Source organism: Elephas maximus, chromosome 22 (genome assembly GCF_024166365.1).
Source record: "Elephas maximus indicus isolate mEleMax1 chromosome 22, mEleMax1 primary haplotype, whole genome shotgun sequence".
NCBI lineage: Eukaryota > Metazoa > Chordata > Mammalia > Proboscidea > Elephantidae > Elephas > Elephas maximus.
The window spans coordinates 11,251,702-11,271,926 of record NC_064840.1 but is presented as its reverse complement, the minus strand read 5'-3'; the positions used below and the strand labels follow the sequence as shown (position 1 = coordinate 11,271,926).

Below are 20,225 nucleotides of genomic sequence, written 5' to 3'. Positions count from 1 at the left end.
AGAGTCTTGAAAGTGAGCATGTGGTCCCTTAGGCTGTGTAGTGTAGTGGTTAAGGGCAGGAATCTGAAACCCACCTCCCTGGGTTCAAATCCCAGCTCTGCCTCTTACCTTTCATGCCTGTTATTTCATCTGAAACATAAGTTCATGACATTGACCTCATGGGTTGTTATGGGGCTCATGAACCAGTGTAAGAATTAAATGTTATACATGCAAAGCCCAGCACACGGTAAGCACCCCAGAAGTATTATCTTTATTATGGTGGCGATGGTTTTATTATTCTCTTATTGTTGCCATCCTGAGTTGTAATCTCAACTCTGCCATTCATTTGCAAGGTAACTTCTCTGAACCTCAGTTCCCTCATCTGTTAAATGGGACCAATCAGGCTACTTAACCCATTTGGGTTGCCTTTTGGATCAAATAATCAAGACCAACTGACCCCGGATCAATTTCCAGAAGGCAGTTCATCCAGGGGTTAGCTAGCTGACTCCATGCTTTGCTCCCCTGGAGTGTGCAATCTGCAGGTGAACAAGACAGACACTAAACCTGTAGCTAGAGAAGGGAGGAAGATAACTGCAGGAAGAAAAGTGCTATTCCGTCCTCCATTCAACAAAACACTTGAGCAGCTGCTGTGTGCCAGGCACTGGGCTGAACAATGAGGATACATTGGAGCAAATGGACACACACACCCCTTCTTGGGAAAGACAGATAATAAACTAAAGGAGAAGGGTATTGGAGACGACCAGCAGACTAGAGGAAATAAAACAGGGAAGGGGTGGGAAGTGCCAGCAGGCGGGAATGGGGTCCTACAGACAGCCTCCAAGAGAGGGGGACATTTGAGCAAGGACTTGAAGGAGGTGAAGGAGGGAGTCATGGGAAGACCTGGTGGGACAGTGTTAGAGGCAGAGGAAAGAGCAAGTGCAAAGGCCCTGAGGTTGGAGGATGGGTTTGGCATGTCCATAGTGGAAATGCAATGACCCAGGGTCTGTGATGATGAGCAATGGGGTAGGACAGCCTCCTCGAGGAGGAGACACTTAAGCCGAATGTGTGGGTAAGAGTGTTCCAGGCAGAGGGAACAGCATGTGCAAAGGCTCTGAGGTGGGAATGATTTCAGCGTGTTTGAGGAAGAACAAGAAGCCCGAGGTTGCACAGACAGATGCTGTGCTCTAAGGATGAGCTGCCCCACTTGCTCCTCCAGGCGGATTTCCTTCAAGGGCACGTCCTCAGAGGAGCATGTGAGGGAGACCAGCCTGGGGCTGCTGACTGGCTACTTGGGACCCATCATGGACGCCATTGTGGGCTCTGTGGAGCGCTGTCCGCCCGCCATGCGCCTGGCCTTTAAGCAGCTGCGCCGGCGCGTGGAGGAGCACTTCCCCCAGGCGGAGCACGAGGTAGGTATGGTGGGCCAGGTGCTCCCATTGGGCAGGTGGGAAGACTGAGGCTGAGGAGGGGCAGTGACTTGTCCAGGGTCGCACGGAGAGGCAGAGGTGGGACCAGAACCTAGGCTGTCTCTGCTAAAGCACTCTTCCAACAGAAGCGGGACAGCGTTGCTGGCAGCAGTAATAAAAACAACAACGAAAACAACTAACACTGGTTGTAGCCCTTACTGTGGCCAGACCTTGTTCTGAGTGGTTTACACATTTATTACTGCCTCCATCCACCCTACGAGGCCCATTTCACAGAGGCCCAGAGAGGTAAAGTCACAGCTCTGGAAAGCGGTGGCGCTGGATTAGGAACCCAGACAGGTTGGCTCTGAGTCTTGCTCATAACCACCAAATAATACAGTCTGGCACAAAGTAAGTGCTTCTTAAATTCCGGCTGTTATTGAGAGAGAGAGACACAGACAGCCAGCCACACAGATCTGGCACATTGTAGGTGCTCAGTCAGGACGAGACACCAAAAATAAAATTGAAAAATAAGTCCCTGACACCAAAGCTGAAAACGCAGAAGCTGTGGGTTTCAGGCAGGTGAGGTAAATGAATGAAGCAGGCGAGATGTGGGGCAGTAGGGAGTGGTGAGGACTGTGGCAAACTGCAGTACTCACAGTTTATCTAAAGGGGGCAGCTCCAGGCTATTATTACCACGTAGGAATTCAAAAAGAAGAAAAAAAGAGTCCATTGCTATCGAGTCGATTCTGACTCATAGTGGATCTACAGGACAGAGTAGAGCTGCCTCATGGGTTTCCAGGGAGCAGTTGGTGGTTTCAAATTGTTGCCCTTTTGATTAGCAGCTGTAGCTTTTAACCACTGCACCACCAGGTAGCAAGATGGTCTCATATTGCCAGAGCTGAGTTTTTTTTTTTTTTTTAAGCCAAAATTCTGGATTTTATGTGGGGACTCTCAATTTTTTTAAATGTTGGCACTAATTCACCTTTAAAAAAAACCCATCTTGGGCCAGTCATTACACATTTGTGGTTGGACTGGCCCAGCGGCCACCAGTTTGAGACCTCCTGGCTTAATGCTCAGCACAGCCTCCGAGGTGCTGCCATTGTCCTTATGGACAAATGACATTGGGGAAGATGAAGACTAACTCTTACACAGCCCTGATGTAGCAGAAATGCGCGCCGGGATCTAACCTGCTGAACGGTGAAGCTGGAATGGCCCAATCCTAGAGCCGTTATTTACACCACATTGCTCCCCACTTCCTTTTAGATGGGGAACCCAAGGCCCGGAAAGGCAAAGAGCCTGGGCCAAGGGTTGCGAATTTAGACCTAGGTCTCCAGACTCCGGGCTGAATGTCTTTCCCCTCAGCCCTCCCTCCCCTCAGCCCCTCCTTCTGCTCAAGGAGTGCACTCTGGGCTCTAAACTGGGACATGGCTTGATTGACACCCCACTTTGCTGGGGTCTCACCTGAGCTGCTGGCAGAGGTGCTAAGTGGGGCAGAGCTGTGGCTGGAAGGAGGGACGCCAAGGGGGCAGCTCCCCAGACAGCCCAGCCCTTGCGAGAGAGCCAGTATCAGGGACACGCCAGTGCCCCCCCCCCAGTTCTTGGCCTCAAGGTGGGCAGTGGCCTTAGGCAGGGAGCAGGGACTTTCTGAGGCCCACGAGGGTGGGTGGGATCAGAGGAACCCAAGGGAGCCCCTCTCTGATGCTCTGACACCTGTTTTTCCCCTCAAGAAAGGACGAAGCTGATGTCAAAGGCTAAATTTACACTGGAACCTGGCTGGGGAGGGGGTGGTCACCTTGGGGGCAGCTCAGGATTCGAGGGGAGCCTGGGGGAATGTCGGGAGACAGAGACCCTCCATCTGGGCAGCTCTGGGGCCCAGCTCCTGGCAGGGCTTGTTGTCAAGGCTGAGGTGCCCCAGGGAGCTGGGCCACACCGAGAGGAAGGTACTGTCTCATGTGTGAATACCACCCCTAAAAAAACACAGGAGCACAGCCTCGGGCTAAATATAGCTGGTGAGTGTGAGAGGTGGGTGCGGAGCTGGTATTGGGGGATCCAGATGCACCCAGGATGAAGGCACACCCTCTCCCGGAGCCTTTAGTGCTAGAGCTGAGGGAACCCGCCTCACACGGAGGGCCACCAGACTTTACAGTTTGTAAGGGGCAGAGGCCTGGGGCTGAAGAGGGCACATGGGATGAGTTCTGGAGCTGTCTGAACTGGTTTCACTACTTAGCCTCAGTTTCCTCGTCTGTACAATGTGGATGACAAGACCTACCCCACAGAGTTATTTGAGGGTTAAATGTGACAGTTTAAGCTTAGCTCCTGGCCCGCAGTGAGTGAGCACTCCACAGTAGCTGGCGTTCAATGGCAGTGGAGCATGGTTAACAGTAGAGTTCAAATCCTGCCTGAGTTCAAATTCTGGCTCTGCCACTTATGACCTTGGGTAAGTGACCTTCCTTCTCTGGTCCTCAGTTGCCTCCTTTGTAAAATGGGGATGGTAATCCCTCCTAGGCTGAGTATTAAATGAACACATGTATGGAGAAGTGCCTAGCCTGTTGCTGTTATTACCGTAGGTTATACAGATATGGGTTTGAATCCTCCTCCACTCATCAGCTCTGTGACCTTGGGTCAGTCACTTGACATCTGTGAGCTTCTGCTTCCTTATTTGTAAAGTGGGACTAATGATGGTGCCTTCCTCATAAGCCTGTGCCCTTAGGACAGTGCCTGTCACAAAGCCAACTCTGAGGACCATTGGCTAAATCTGAATGTGCAGGTCCGGTCTTGGCCTTCCATTTTGCAGGTGGAGAAACTGAGGCATAAAGAGGAAAAGAGATTTCCAAGTCCACACATCTGGTCCTTGGCTGAACTTCTTGATGGTCTACGTCCCACTTCCCTTGCACCACCAATCTCTAGGCCCTGCTGCCTCAGTTTCCCTAGCTGGGAAATGGGCAATGGGGCCCCCCCCTCACCTGCCACTTCTTCCAGCAGGACGTGAAGTACCTGGCCATTAGCGGCTTCCTCTTCCTGCGATTCTTTGCACCTGCCATCCTCACTCCGAAGCTGTTTGACCTCCGGGACCAGCACGCAGACCCCCAAACCAGTCGCTCGCTGGTGCTCCTCGCCAAGGTGTCTGGAGTAGAGATCCCCATCCCCAAAGCTCTCAGCCAGGGGAAAGCATGGTAGGAAAAAAGCTGAGAGGCCAGACACTCAGAAGACCCACCTGAGACCCAGAGAAACCCAAGTGTGAAGCACCACTAATTAGCATTCCACTCTGAGTGTGAAGGCAGTCATTAAGCTCTTCAATCTCCTCTTTTGAATGAAGTCCCTACCTGTTAAGGAGGAAAGTGGGAAGCAGGCTAGCAGTCCTTTACACTTTAGTGTGAATTAGCTCATCGTTTACAATGTGGTAACATCTTGAGATTCTTTGGGCTCCAGAGTATGCATGGTAGGATTGGGCAGTACTGGGTGGGGAGATCTAGGCCTGTGGGGAGTGATAGGGTAAGGACAACAGGTGAAGACTGCAAAAGGTGAAGGGGGCAACAGATTTCCTAATACAGGCTCTGCGATGGGTCTTCTCTGTCAAGCAATGGTTTGGAAGTCAGGACTCTGGGACTGTGTTTGGGGTCCACGGGGGGCTTCCCCTCTCTTGCCCTCTACCTGCCCCCCCCCCACAGTGGCCTTGACTCTGGCATCTCCTGCCTCTCTGCTCCAGGCTGTGCAGAGCATTGGGAACCTGGGCCAGCAGCTGGGCCAGGGCAAGGAGCTGTGGATGGCCCCCCTACATCCCTTCCTGCTGCAGAGTATCTTGGGCGTGAGAGACTTCCTGGACCGGCTGGTGGACGTGGAAGGGGAGGGGGGTGAGTTCCCGGGCCCTGCCACACTGGGCTAGTCACCTGCTGGGCCCTCAGGACCTGCCTTACACCCTCCCCTCCCCAGCACTGAGAATGTGGATCCAGCTAACATTTCCTGGTATTTTACTATGCTAGGTCCTGGAGATGGATAGGGTCCAGGTCCCACCCTTCAGGCCATTCCAGCCAATGAGGGGATGTGGGTGGGACCATGGCACAGAGTGCATTCAATCAATAAATATCCTGGTGGGGCAGTGGTAAAGCATTAGGCCGCGAACTGAAAGGCTGGCAGTTCAAACCCACCAGCTGCTCCACGGGAGAACGATGTGGCAGTCTGCTTCTGTAAAGATTACAGCCTTGGAAACTCTATGGGGCAGTTCTACTCTGTCCTATGGCATTGCAATGAGTCGGAATCAACTCAATGGCACACAACAACAACGTCACAGGCACCACCTCTGGTGCTGGAGATGCGGTAATGAGCAAGACAGAAGAAAATCCTGCCCTAATGCAAGCTTCACTCTAGCTGGCCACAGGCTGTAAACAAGACAGATAAGTAAATTATAAATGCTAAGGATAAAAAATAAAGCAGGGAAGGGGGCTAGGGAGCACATGGGTGGAGGTGGTTGCTGTTGTTAGGTGCCATTGAGTTGATTCCAACTCATAGTGACCCTATGCACAACAGAACGAAACACTGCCTGGTCCTGCGCCATCCTCACAATTGTTGCTATGCTTGAGCCCATTGTTGTAGCCACTGTGTCAATCCATCTCACTGAGGGTCTTCTTCTTTTTCCCTGGCCCTCTACTTTACCAAGCATGATGTCCTACTCCAGGGACTGATATCCTCTTGATAACATGTCCAAAGTATTTGAGACATAGTCTTGCCATCCTCGCGTCTAAGGATGGAGGTGGCAGGCAAAAATTCTAGATAGGCTGAACAGGAATGGCCTTGGGGAGGTGACATCAGAGTAAAGACCTGGAGGAGGACAGAGATGAGTCATGAGGATCCTGGGGGAGAGTGTTCCAGGCAGAGGGAACAGAAAGTGCAAAGGCCCTGAGGTAGGGACAACAGTGAGAAGGCCAAGTGAAGAGTAAATGGGGGGAGAGGGGAAGAGGAGGGCCCAGACCATGTAAGGTTTTGGAGACCACTGTAAGAATTTTGGCTTTTACTTGGAGTGAAAAGGAGCAATGGAGGGTTTTATGCAGAGATGGGGTTGAGTCCATGTCACCATGCAGGGTCCAAGTTATGACACAGTTGAATTCAAGTCATACAGGAGCCGCCTACTGAAATGTGGAGCCCTGGTCGTGGCATGGTGGGGTCTTTGTGGCAGTAGGGAGGGGTCTGTGTCCTGCTCCTTGGGGGTGGAGAGATCCAGGACCTTCCCAGGACTGGGCTCCACGGGGTGTGGCTCTCCCTGCTGGCTGCCTGCACCACCGACTGCAAATTCCAGGCCCCTACCCTGGGCCTCAATTCTTTTTGGAGCAAGTGGAGGTCAAAGGCCATCATGTTCATCCTCCAGGGGGCAGAGAAACAAGCTCATCTATGGGGGCACTGGGTCTGCTGGTGGGGCAGGTGGACCCTGGATAGGGAGGGCTGACTTTTCCCCTCCCCATTTCCCAGAGGCTGGGGGCTCAGCCAGGGCCCTGGTCCCGCCCTCAGTGACCATTCGAGAAGGCTACCTGCTGAAGCGCAAGGAGGAGCCTGCCAGCCTGGCAACACGTTTCGCCTTCAAGAAGCGCTACTTCTGGCTCAGCGGGGAGACGCTGTCCTACTCCAAGACTCCTGAGTGGCAGGTGGGGCCCAGCCCACAGTGAAGGGGTTTCCAGTGGCAGCCCCCCTCATAGAGCTCCTCTTTGTACCTAGGAGGAAACTGAAGCCCAGAGCACACCCAAGGGTTTGCTTAAGGCCCCCCAGCAACTTAGGAACTCCCAGCTCTCAGGCTAGGCTCTGCTCACAGCTTGGGGCAACTGTAGACACAGGACAGGAGCAGGCATACAGCTACACATGCTGACCACGCATCCGAATGTGCGTGGAGAGACCCAGACATGCCCTCCCTTGTGGGGGCACACACAGGGCACGGCACTGCTTGACCACCCTCACATGTCCCCACCCAGATTTATACCCACACGCTACGTAGACTCACCTGAAACCTGAGGGGCTCACTTGCGGGACATGCCCAGCTGGGCAGACACATTTCCAGGCCTGCATTCATTTATTCATTCTGCAAACCTTTACTGAGTGCCGACTCACTGCCATATACTGTTCCCGTGAGGCTGGTGTTCAGGGTTGGCACCCATCCCTATAGATGCACATTCATAAACTGTAATGGCAGACATTGCAGACAGTGCACACCCTTATTATCCCTGGTGGCACAATGGTTAAGCGCTGGGCTGCTAACAGAAAGGTTGGCTGTTCTAACCTACCCAGTGAGTCCACGGGAGAAAGATCTGGAAATCAGCTTCCATAAAGATTGTCATTGTTGGGTGCCGTCGAGTTGATTTAGACTCACAGCAATCCCATGTGACAGAGTAGAACTGCCCTATAGGGTTTTCAAGGTGGTGCAGTGGTTAAAGCAATCAACTGCTAACCGAAAGTTCAGCAGTTTGAAACCATCCTTGGCTCTGAGGGAGAAAGATGTGGCAGTCTGCTTCTGTAGAGACGTACAGCCTTGGAAACCCTATGAGGTCGCTTTGGGTAGGAATCGGCTCAACGGCAGTGGGTTTGGTTTTTTGGTATTTAAAATTTTTATGCGAGCAGACAGCCTAGAAAACCCTATGGAGCAATTGTACTCTGTCACATGGGGTCTCTGTGAGTCAAAATCTACTCAATGGCACCTCTAACAACAACTTCTAGAAGTCTACTCCCTAGGTGCCAATTCCGGCTCCACCACGTACCAGCTGTGTGACCTTGGAAGAGTCATTTATCCTCTTGTGCCTGTTTCCTTATCTGCAAACTGGGGAAAGTAACAGACTGAACCTCTGAGGTTTGTTAGGATGATGACTTGCATTGACAAATACAAAGCACTTAGAAGGGCATCCTGAGCTCCATGTAAGTGGTAGCCAGTATTATCATTATGCAGCCCTGGTGACACAGTGGTTAAGTACTTGGCTGCTAACCAAAAGGTTGGAGGTTCCAACCCACTCAGCAGCTCCATGGGAGAAAAGACCTGGCAATCTGCTCCCATAAAGATTATACCCTAGGGCAGTCATACTTTGTCACATAGGGTTGCTATGAGTCCGAATCGACTTGAGGGCCCGTATCTACAATATTATCATCATCATCACCATTACTGTTATTAAAGAAGAGGAAACTGATGCCCAGAGAAGTTGTCACCTGCTCAGAGGGACTCAGATATGGACAGTCAGTGGACACGCTCACACAGCATAAACAGGCCGAGTTGAGTGTCCCACCCTCGGGGGTACCCCCTGATACACAGCCCAGAAAGCTGACCCTGGGCTCCAGTCCCCAGCCCGCCCGGCAGTGACTGTCCTCTTTCCCAGAAGCGCTCCTCCATCCCGGTGTCGCACATTCGCGCCGTGGAGCGTGTGGATGAGAGCGCCTTCCAGCTGCCCCACGTGATGCAGGTGGTGACGCAGGACGGCGCGGGGCCACTGCACACCACCTACCTCCAGTGTAAGGTGAGGCGCCGGAAAGATGGGGCTTGGGGGGCTTTCCTGGGGCCCCACCCTATCCCCTGACGCCCCCCATTTCCTATAGAACGTGAGCGAACTGAACCAATGGCTGTCGGCCCTCCGCAAGGCCAGTGCCCACAACCCAGACAAGCTTGCCGCCTGCCACCCGGGTGCCTTCCGCAGCGCACGCTGGACCTGCTGCCTCCAGGCCGAGAGCTCAGGTGAGGAGGCGGGGCGGGCTTCAGGCTCCGCCTCCCCACCTGTCAATCAGCGGGCGCCCGCCTCGGGCCTGGGCTAGCAGTGCAGCTTGGGGGAAGTTACTTGACCTCTATGCCTCAGTCTCCACAACTGTGAAATGGGGTTGCTAAAAGTATTTAAGGAACCCTGGTGGCACAGTGGTTAAAGAGCTCGGCTGCTAGCCAAAAGATCAGCGGTTCGAATCCATCCAGGAGCTCCATGGGAGAAAAGACTTGGCAGTCTGCTTCTATAAAGATTTACATGCTTGGAAACCCTATGGGGCAATTCTACTGTGCCTATAGGGTTGCTGTGAGTCAGAAGCGACTCCACAGCACTGGGTAAGATTGCTTACCTCATAGGGTTGTTCTGAGGATTAAATGAGTTCATATGTGATAAACCTTAAAACACTGCTTGGCCCGTAGCAAGTGTTCATTCAGTGTGAGATAATTTTTAAGTACCTACTATATGCCAGGGAAACCCTGGTGGTGTGTAGTGGTTAAGTGCTATGGCTGCTAACCAAGAGATCAGCAGTTCGAATCCACTAGGCGCTCCTTGGCAACTCTATGAGGCAGTTCTACTCTGTCCTATAGGGTCACTATGAGTCAGAATCAACTCGACGGCAGTGGGTGGGTATATGCCAGGCATTTAGTGGCAGACAGACATCATGCCTGTTTTTAAGGGAGATGAGTGCATAACCAGACAATTATAATACAGTGTCATAAGTGCTAGGAAGAGGCCTTTGAGACTCCAGAGGGTGCCTCTGAGCCAGTCCCAGGGTGAGGGATCAAGGAGGGCTTCCTGGAGAAGGTGCTGCTCAAATGTGACCAGAGAAGAGTAGGAGCTAAGCAGTAAAATTGGAGCCAGGGATGGGATAGGGAGGAGTCTTTCTGGCAGAGCAGACAGAGTGAGCAAAGGCATGGAGGTGAGATGGAGTGGGCTGGAGGGCTGAAAAGGTTCTGGGTGGCAGGAGCCTAGAATGTGGGAGGTGGATGGTGAGGGGTGAGGCTATGGCTGGAGTCCAGGGACAAGGTGATGGGAGCTTCAGGGAAGCAGTAGGTTTGGAGAAAGATTTTAGAGGCAGAAGGAGCAGGGCTTGGCAGTTGACCTGGCCATGGAGGCATCTGGGAGGGAAGGGGGAGTCACCGACCATGCTATGTCCCCCTCAGCCGCTGGCTGCAGCCGCACACACTCAGCTGTCACCCTGGGGGACTGGAGTGACCCTCTGGATCCTGATGCAGAGACCCAGACGGTGTATCGGCAGCTGCTTCTGGGGCGGGACCAGCTCAGGTGAGTGCCCTCACCTGACTCACATCACCCTATGACCAGCTGGGCCAACTGCCTACTCTGGCCCCCACATTCACTTATTCATTCTTTCCATGAGCCTCTGGGGGGCCAGGTACAGGGCAAGCACTGGGTGTCCACAAAGGCAAGGCTTGGAAACCTCCTTGACCTGGCCCTAGCACGGAGCTGGATCCTGGGAGCTTAATCATACCCAGGGCTCCAGAGACAGGGCCACAGTTCACACAAAGTCCTGATCTCCTGAGCTTGCTATATGACCTTGGACATGTCTTTCCCCCTTCCTGGCCTCTGGATCACCATTGTTCAGTGAAACTGGCTTGCCTGGGTTCAAATTCTGACCCAGCCACTTACTTACTGGCTGCATGATCTTGGACAAGTTGACATTAAGTATTCCCTACTTCATTTTCCTTACTGGGAAATGGGGATAAGCTTAGTACTTACCTCATAAGACTGTCCTGAGGATCAAATGAACTAATACAGGTAAAGCACTTCATAGGTGCCCATCCACACATAGTTAGCTTTTAATAAATGGCGGTGCAATGGTTAAGCACTCAGCTTCTAACCGAAAGGTTGGTGGTTCAAATCCACCCAGAGGCTCTGTGAGAGAAAGACCTGACCATCTGCTCCTGTAAAGATTACAGCCAAGAAAACCCTCTGCAGCAGTTCTACTCTGTCACATGGGGTCACAGTGGGTTGCTGTGAGTTGGAATCTGCTCGAGGGCACCCAGCACCATTGCTGTTATGTTGTGTGACCTTAGGCAAGTTACTTTACCTCTCTGTCTCAGTGCTCAATTTGTATAATGGAGCTAATAGGGTTGTTGTGATAATTAAAGGGCTTAGAACAGTGTCTGACACTCTCAATGTTTGCTGAGAAGATGATAACAAGGAAGACAATGAGGAGGAGGGGGAGGAAACACCTGTAATCTCTCCTGCAACCAGCAGACAATTCCTGAGGTAGGGAGCAGGATTCAAAACCAGTCCTTGTCTTTCTCCCTCTCAACTTCCAGGATGAAATTCCTGGAGGATTCTAACGTGGATACAACTCTGGGGGCCGACACAGGGAAGGGCCCCAGTGTCAAGGGAGGTAAGGGGTTAAGGAGGCCCCTTTTCTTTGCTACCTTCTCCTCTCTCACAACTTGCCAAGCACACCCTTTCTCCCTCCCTCCCACCCTCCCTCTCCTGTTTCCAGTCCACCATGGGTGGGGGATCTGTGTGTGGCCTGGGACCTCTGGCCTATTTTAGGATTATCAGGGCACATGCAAATAACCCACTGGGTCCAGGCTATGGTGGTCTACCCTGGCCTGGCTGAGTCACCACGGCCCTCCTCTCTCTCTCCCAGGTGACTGTCCTGATATCCTGGCCCAGCAGAGAATGTCAGCTGCCCGCCTGCTGGACGTGCTTGAAGACCTGGATCGAGCCCACGAGGAGTTCCAGCAGCAGGAGCGGGACCATGCAACTTCCAGGCCCCTTGAACCCTGAGAAGCCAGAGCCCAGCCAGGGAGGAGGAGCAAGGAGCTGTCAGACCCTCCCCAGCATACTCTGGTCCAGGTGGCCTGTCCTGTACCATCTTGATACAGTGGCTTGGAGTCTCTCAGAGATGTGCCTAGACTCAGAACCTGGAACCAGGTGCACAAAAGCCCTCAGGCAGAGGGCAGCCTTGCACTGAAGTGGACTGGAGTGGATGGGATAAGGAACCTGAGTTATGTGACTGAGCCTGAAGACTCTCCTTCACCTGACTGGCCTCTAATCACACCAACAAGGCCAGCCTGGCTCTGAGCTGCTGGATACAGCTGTACCTGAATTCCTTATGCCCGTGTGGCCATGTTTCCCTGGACACTAAATGGGCTCAGCCCTTCCTGCCGTCATGTCCGCCAATCCCTGTAACTCCCTGCACCTTGCCCTTGGGAAAGGACCCCAAACCACAAGCTTTTAGAATCAGGCACTCTCAGGAAAAACTGAGGCAGGAGTCCAGTGTGCCTGGGAAATCTTGGGGCAGGCTGTCTTCCCCCTCTCTGAGCTTCAGTTTACCCTCTATAAAATGAAGGAGGAGTGAATTTAGTTGTATGGTTCTCAAAATGTGTTCCACCAAGGTGCCTCAGGAGCCAGGAAGGAGTTTCTCAGACCGTGGTTCAAAGCCCATGGGGGGGGGTGACTGATGAAGATGCAAATTCCTGGACCCCACTGAGACTTAATGCGCCAGAATCTGAGAGAGTGTAGGGGGTAGGAATCACTATTTTAACAAGTTCCTCAGGGGAGGCCGGTGGCCATTTGTTTATAGAACAAGGTGACTGGGGCGTGGGCAATTTTATATATTAGGGTTTTGGTTGAGAACGAACCACAGAGGACAAAAAGTTTGAAAACAGCTGGCTGGCAGAACTGGAAGGGCCTCCAAGGACTTGTTTGTGGATTTGCATGACTAGAGGGTTGGATACAGCTGGCACCTACCCAGCAGGGGATAAAGTGGACAAGTGATGTGGCACTATTCCGTGAGCGGCCAGTAGGGGGCGCCTGGAGCCGCAGCATCCTTTACAGTAACCCTGGCAACTAGGGATGTTGCAGAAGCTAGAGTTTGGGGCTGGTAGATCCTAAGATCTGCCCGTTTCCCTCTAGAATCTGCTCCTCCTTTTCAAGGGCAGGGGCTGGGTCTCTGAGGTCCCAGTGATCTAATCATGGTGTCTCCCACATCCTCTGTATTTTTGCAGCTGTGGGCCTGAGTTTCAGAGAGCAGCTGTGTGCAATGCCCTGTGTTTGAGAACTGCACTTTCACCTCTGCTCTCTTGGGGACTGGGACTAGGAAGGCCTGCTTCCCCCACAGTCATCCCCTCTCCTTGCCCCAGGACGAGATAATTATGTCGACCCTCCACTTTGTCTCCACCTCCAGTTGCCCAAAGCTGAGAGAGACTATTACTCCTCCATAGTACCCCAAGGAACAGAGCTACCCACCCCCTCCTGGCAGGAAAAGACCGGGTGAGGAGGAGAAAGACCATTTATTTCTCCACCCACAGTGGAACTGGTAGGTTTTCAAAAGAGCAATCGCTGAAGTCCCTTTAAATCTTGGCTGACTTCCACTGTGGCAGCCAATCATCAGAGGCGGAGCTGGTGAGTTGCCTGGGCAACAGGCCCCTGGTTGGCCGGAGACTATCAGCCACCCTACTGCCCACTCCCAAGGAAAGGGAAATTGACTCTTTGTTGTCCGCTCTGCTTTTTAAGCACGCTGGCCTAAGCTAGGCCTTCTCATCATGCTCCTGAAGCCAGAAGCTCCAGCCTTTGGATCTCAACGTTGGGAGTGATTTGGTGGGGAGGATGGAGTGGGGAGGGGAGGAGAACAGTGCCTTTATCTGGGACAGAGGTAAAGCCTGGAAGTGGGAGCAGGGAGGAAGGAGGTCAGGTCCCAGAAGGAGGACGAGACACAAGCACAAAATAAGATACCTCTAGTCCCCCTCTCCGGCTCATCCCTTTGCCAAACTGTTCAGTAATCTGGGGGCTCCAACCCCACCAGCACACAGGTGCCCATTAGTGGGTGGCAGAGATGGGTGATGCTACAAGGGTGGCGAGGCATGGAGGACTGACTGAACTTCCCAAGCCCCTTGCCCAGAAGGCCCACTGGGTCCTAAGTGCTTCCCCTGAACCCTCTGTTTGCAGACAAGCCTGTACAGATGCCATAGACACAGGTGGGGATCCACAATGGGTACCACTGGGTCTTCCTGTCTCTTCTCCCCCAGCTTGGGGGTAAATAGAGGCACGTGTGTGTGCGTGCATGTGTTCAAAAGGACACGTGTGTTTGTGTGTGAGGGGGCGGGTCTCTGTCTTTTTGGTAGGGAGGCTGCTGTGGTTTCTGGAACTCTCTCTCTGAGGCCCTTTCAGGGAGCTGTGGATTGGAGCTGGCTGGCCTCATGTCCTCCCGACATCCCAAATCCCCTGAACACTTCCAGCTCCTTCTGAAGGCTCCTCCCGAGCCCTGAACTCGGGCCGCTAGGACTCTCTTAATCAAGCCTTCCGCTCTGGCAGAGGAAGGCGTGTGCCGGACCAGGGGCAAAGCAGGAGGGAAGGTGGGCAGCCTTGAACCTCAGGCCTTGGCCGGAGCTTCGGACACACCCTGGGCTGTGAGCTCTGCCAGCACATTGTCTAGGTAGCTGGCGTCCGGGTAGCCATGGCCCGTGAGGTTGGATCCGAACTCGGTCTTATGGTGGATCTCATTCCACACCACAGTGTCTGACTCGCCGGTGGTGTTGGACGTGCCGATGGTGAAGATGAGTCTTCGCTCCCAGGCGGTGATGAGCAACCGAAGCACCTGGAGGGTGGGGAGGAGCGGGATCACAGGCAGCCCTGCCCCCGTGGCTTGAGACCCTTGAGCTCCGCCTCTCTTCCCCCCACCTACTTGATGACTCAGCATCTACTAGAAGGAGCCCTGGTGGTGTGCTGGCTAAGCCTAGGTGGCTAACAGAAAGGTCAGCAGTTTGAACCCACCCAGAAGCTCCGAAGGAGAAAAGACTTGGCAATCTGTTCCCGTAAAGATGACAGCCTAGGAAACCCTATGGAACAGTTCTACTCTGTCCTATAGAGTAACTATGAGTCAACATTGACTTGATGGCATACAACAACAGCATCTACTAACCACCAGTAGATGACTAGGCCTTTCTTCTGAGGTGCCTCTGGGTGGACTCAAACCTCCAACCTGTCCGTTAGCAGCCAAGTGTGTTAACCATTTGCACCTACTAAGCTCTGAAGAATTCCCTCCTCAGACGGCCCGGCTCAGCCATTTCCTTCCCGTTTATATTTTCTGGACTGACTGCCCCCCTGAGCTTCCTCAGTGAAGGCTCTTTCCACATTATCTGCCTGTTTCTTCTGGGATGAAGGGAGGCTATCAAACGGATGGCCCTCAGCTGCGTTTGGTTTGGCTGCTGCTCTGCATTGAAAAGCCACAACCTGGAGAATTCATATGAAGATCTAGCCTTCTGGCTTCTCTTGAAAAACAAATGAAAGTAAAATAGACAATCTACAGTATGGTGGTTAAGAACCTGGATCCCTGGGTTCAAATCCCAGCTCTACTACTTCCTAACTGTGCAACCTTGCGCAAATTGCTTGCCTCCTCTGAGGCTTTGCTTCTTTATCTGTAAAATGGGGTCAGAACTCCTTGACCTCAGCAGGCTGGTAAAGGAGGTGAGGGTGTGATGTGCCTGGCAGGGCTGGGGACACATAGGGCATTGTGGTTACTGCTGTCCAGCCACTGGGGCTGGGAGGGTTTGAGTGCAAGGATTGGGGATATTGGAGACCCGGCCCCCTCCTGCATCCTCACGATCGGGCACCCACCTTCCGGCCCTTCTCGTTGTTAGGCAGATAGCAGTGCCGTGGGAAGCCTCTTGCGGTAAACTTCTTGCCGGGGTTGGGGTGCTCAGGGCCCTGTGGGGAGGGGGCTCCATCAGGTCTGCAGTGGAGACTTGAACCACGGAGAGGTTGGCGAGGGGTAGAGGTGTTGGGGTCAGGGGTGAGTAAGGGCTACCTGGATGCCCGTGGGGATGTCGTAGACGATGCGGATGGTCTGGGTGTCTGCGAAGCCAGGCAGCGAGTGGGGGATGAGGTGGAACTCCATCTTCCCGGGTGGCTGGGTGCCCGTCTTCTCCCCATAGATGGCCTTGCAGGTCGGGCACTGCAGGCTGCCATCCTGGGGTAGGGGAGGCCGGTGGTAAGGTCCGCGGGTGTCCCAGTCCCTCCAGCCTCCCTGCCTGCTCCCCGCCTGCTCCCCTGCCCAGCGCACCTTGTTGCCATTGGAGTACATGGCCACAAGGCACAGCAGATGGTACATGTGGCCGCAGCGGCCCAGGCGGCCCACAAGCTCAGGCCGCACGCCTTTGTGCCTCAGCACGCCCTCGTAGCCTGAGGCGGTGACCAGTCGCTCCATGCAGATGGTGCAGTCCTGGGGGCACGGAGGAGGATGAGGATGGGGAGGGCGGTAACACCCCCAGGCCATCATGAGACGGGATCCTCAGGCTGCCAAGGGTAGCAGGCCACCCCCTTCTCATACCCATTTGTCAAAGGGAGAAACCCGTTGCTGTCAAGTCGATTTCAACTCATAGTGGCCCTATGGGGCAGAGTAGAACTGCCCCATACAGTTTCCAAGGCTGTAATCTTTATGGGAACAGTTTGACAGATCTTTTCTCCCAAGGAGCTGCTGGGTGGGTTCAAACCGCTGACCCTTCTGTTAGTGGCTGAGGCTTAACCACTGTACCACCAGGGCTCCTTAAAGGGAGAAGGGACCCCCCCAATATACTGAACATGGATATATGACGAAGAGATCTTTCCTTCACCTCCCACCACCCTCTAGATGGACTAAAAAATATTTAAATATCAAGAGCAAGACCTTAAAACATTTAGTAGAAAATACAGGTGACAATATTGGGACTTTGGCTTAGACAAGAATGTCTTAGACATGACACAAAACCATTACGCATTGAAAGATGGATAAATGTTACTATATTAAAACCTAAGCACTTCTACTCATCAAAAGACATCTTCAAGAAGGGCAGAGGGCAAATGGGGAGAGATTTGTAACACACAGAAAAACCGAAACCAGTTGCCATGAGTTGATGCCAACTCATGGCGACCCCATGTGTGTCAGAGAGGAACTGCGCTCCACAGGGTTTTCAGTGGCTGTGACATTTTGGAGAGCATCAGGCCTTTTTCCCAGGCGCTTCTAGGTGGATTCCAATCACCAACAGAACCAACCAGGAATTCAAATCACAGCGCAGGGAGGTGGGGGCTGGGCCACAGACCTCACCCAGGCCCTACTCCCAGGCTCACCTCATCAGGGGGGTTCTTCACCTTCTGCATGTACCTTCGAACCACATCCTCCGGGTTCTTACCTGCAGGGACATAGGGGGACAGGCTTGGCTCAGGGTGGGGTCAGACAGTGGGGCCAGGGGCTATAAGGGATTGGCAGGGTCAGATATCAGGGGTTGCTGGATGTCTGATGTACGGTCCCTCTGTATATGTGGGGGATTGGTTCCAGGACCTCCCACGGATACCAAAATCCTCGGATGCTCAAGTCCCTTTTATAAAGTGGCGTAGTATTTCCACATAACCTACACACATCGTCCTGTATACTTTAAATCATCTCCACTTATAATACCTAATACAGTGTAAATACCACGTAAATAGTTGTTACACAGTCCCGTACTGTTTAGGGAAGACAAGACGCTAGGGTAACAACGCTCAAACAGGAACAAAGCTCAGGCCAGGAGTGCTGGAGGCAGACTGAGGGTCTGTGAGATGGCCGGAGACTACAAAAAGGGATGCCTACGCTTGACTTCATTCCCATGGATTCAGCACAGCGCTCGGTGCTGGGCAAATTCAAGTTTTGCTTTTTGGGACTTATTTTTTCTTCCCCATATTTTCTATCAAGGCTGGTTGAATCTGCAGACGTGGACCACTCAGATATGGGGCTCCGACTATAATAGGAATTGGTGGAGATGGAGAAGGGGAAGAGGAGCTGACAGCAGGAATCAGAGATGGAGATGGAGTCATTCCTCCTAAGAAAGCATTGGAGTTGAGGGGTCAGAGGGGCAGGGGTCAAGGGGAACAGGTCGGGTGCGGGAGGCATACTCTTCTTGAGGTGCTTCTTCTTGGTCTTGCGGCACACGCCGGGCACGCCGGGCACGGGCTTGACGTCACTCTTGCTCACGGGCGGCGGGTGCAGGATGGGCTTGGGGGCCCGCGTCAGACACACCGGCAGCCCGGCCGCACACAGCAGGATCCCGGTCATCCCTGGGGACGTGCGGGGCCATCAGAGTGGGGCATCCACCCCGGCCCCCGCCCACCCTACACACCCCCCTTGGGGTGGACGGATGGGGCTGCTGTCCCCCCAGCCATGCGCAGGAAGGCAATCTGCAGCAGCGATGTCGGGGACAGGGCTCCTCCTCTAGGTCCCACCCACCTGGTTGGGTCCTGGAATCTCAAGGCCTTCAGTTGTATGTGTGTGCGTGCACGCAGGGTGAATTACTTCCCCTGGGTCCCTCCCACTCAGCCTCATCCCCGGCTGAAGCCAAGTGGAGAGCCCTCTGCGGCCCCACCCCCTCGCCTCAGAACTCTGCCCACCAGCCCCAGGACCCCCCCCCACCAACCCTGCCATGGGGGAGTCACAGGCTGACAGGTGGGCTGTCTCCTTCTGGGTCCCGCCCATCTCCCCGGGCCCCAGGCTGGACCTCACCTGCCAGGGCCGGGTGGACCGGCCCAGTACCATTCAAGTTCTTCACCGGGAGTGCAGGGACCCTGTGGGGAGAAGAAAAGGGGCCGCAGCTGGACTCCTGCCCCCAACTCCAGGCGGTCAGGGATCCTGGTTCGCTTTCTGGGTGGGACTCCTGCTGTCCTGTTGCCCACACCTTGACTCCTTTGTGTCTATCTCTGACACCAGGGAGTTCCATCCCTGCTCCGACATCCTTCTATTATAAGGTGGGGTGTGGCCAAGGCCACAGCCTGACTTGCCCTGGACTCACGCTGACCCTCCCTGTTCCCGCACCCACCCTCAGCACATATGCACTTGGCTCCAAACAGCTTCCCCTCATTGGCCATTGTGCCTGAAACCCAATGATTAATGATTTAGCCATTCTAGCCTCTCCAAGTTTGCTATATGGAGCACTAATTCCAGTAAAAGGTTTCAGGAAAGAAGGATTCAGGGATTAAATAAGTCAGGAAACACTTCACTATCTTTCCCTCAGAGATTCACAACATAGCTGAGTATAGTAGAGGGTCTGCTCTGATAAATCCTGCAAAAGGAAATATGGTTAACAATGGTCAATCCAGGTGTTCCAAAGTTATTTTATGATGGAACATTTTTTTCCTTCCGGAATATCTACGAATGTCAGTTCCTGTGACTAAGGCATTGTCCCCTCTTCAACTGAAGAGCCGCTGGGAAAAGTCCCCTCTTCTCTCCTCCCTCAAAAGAGATCTGGCTTTTGGAGCCAGCCAGAACAGCTTTCGTAGCTCAGCCTCTAGCCAACTGGGTGACACAGAGCCTGTCATCTCACCTCTGGGAAGCCTGTTTCCCCATCTATAAAATGGAGATAATATGGTAACTTCTTTGTTTGCTGTGAGGACTCAATGACATTCTGCATGTCAAGGTCCGAGTAGATTCCTGATACCTAATAAAGACTAATAGTATTAGTCATTGTTATCATCATCATCATCACCATCAGCTGTGTTACCCCAGCTGAGTGATTTCATCGCTGGACCTCAGCACACTAAGTCATACTGTAACTTCTCTCCAGCTTGGAAAGGAAACCACAAAGCTACTGCAGTGACCACCTTGATTCTCAGTTTCCTTATCTGTAAAATGGGGGTACGAATACCTCCCTTACAGGGTTGCTAGGAGGGCCGGATGAGAAAGTGTGCTGGGGTCAGCCTTGTACCTGTCTAAGTGTTCATGACTTCAGTGCTTGGTGATACGAGTAAACGGGTGCCTTGCTGTTGATGGGGATGGAATCCTGGATGGGTAAGATTTGATGAAGAGGAAGTGAGCTGAAAGTCAGGCAGCAGCCCAAAGGGAGTGGAGGATGGGGGCAGTGACACCACAGTGTCCCAGGGCGGAGGAAGGAGCTGTCATGGTCCCTTTTGTCTGCCTGCTGAGGTCTGAGCCTGGCCAATGCTGCCCTGGTCACCTGCTCCTGGCAGGCACAGCTGTCACCAGAGAGCTTGGCTGGGGAGTATCTACAAGCAAATGGCATCCTTGGCAGCCTCAGGTCCAGAAACACATGCAAACACACTCTTGGGGACACTCGCTACTGAGGGAACACATCACACATACATGCACACAGATTCAGACATACATCATACAAACACA

The 20,225-nt window shown here is 53.2% G+C and overlaps 2 protein-coding genes across 4 annotated transcripts in view; one reads left to right on the top strand and one right to left on the bottom strand.

Annotated features, from left to right (window-relative positions):
- Positions 1 to 12,457, top strand: part of RASAL1 (RAS protein activator like 1) — a 28,447-nt gene extending 15,990 nt beyond the window's left edge. The window contains exons 13-21 of one of the 3 annotated variants that reach the window (XM_049866879.1): positions 1,196 to 1,388; positions 4,365 to 4,505; positions 5,092 to 5,236; positions 6,846 to 7,018; positions 8,726 to 8,863; positions 8,943 to 9,078; positions 10,261 to 10,381; positions 11,401 to 11,477; positions 11,733 to 12,457. In XM_049866879.1, coding sequence (XP_049722836.1) covers positions 1,196 to 1,388; positions 4,365 to 4,505; positions 5,092 to 5,236; positions 6,846 to 7,018; positions 8,726 to 8,863; positions 8,943 to 9,078; positions 10,261 to 10,381; positions 11,401 to 11,477; positions 11,733 to 11,872 — 1,264 coding nt within the window. In that variant the 3' untranslated portion in view covers positions 11,873 to 12,457. The remainder of the gene's footprint in view (positions 1 to 1,195; positions 1,389 to 4,364; positions 4,506 to 5,091; positions 5,237 to 6,845; positions 7,019 to 8,725; positions 8,864 to 8,942; positions 9,079 to 10,260; positions 10,382 to 11,400; positions 11,478 to 11,732) is intronic. The other 2 variants (XM_049866877.1, XM_049866878.1) reach the window with 2 other exon arrangements.
- A 424-nt stretch (positions 12,458 to 12,881) lies between these two features.
- The window catches only part of DTX1 (deltex E3 ubiquitin ligase 1), a 39,243-nt gene continuing 31,899 nt past the window's right edge, over positions 12,882 to 20,225 (bottom strand). The window contains exons 4-10 of the mRNA XM_049866881.1: positions 18,597 to 18,658; positions 17,993 to 18,154; positions 17,192 to 17,253; positions 16,149 to 16,307; positions 15,894 to 16,055; positions 15,704 to 15,793; positions 12,882 to 14,684 (exon numbers count right to left, since the gene is read on the bottom strand). Of these exons, the coding sequence (XP_049722838.1) occupies positions 14,460 to 14,684; positions 15,704 to 15,793; positions 15,894 to 16,055; positions 16,149 to 16,307; positions 17,192 to 17,253; positions 17,993 to 18,154; positions 18,597 to 18,658 (922 nt within the window). The 3' untranslated portion in view covers positions 12,882 to 14,459. The remainder of the gene's footprint in view (positions 14,685 to 15,703; positions 15,794 to 15,893; positions 16,056 to 16,148; positions 16,308 to 17,191; positions 17,254 to 17,992; positions 18,155 to 18,596; positions 18,659 to 20,225) is intronic.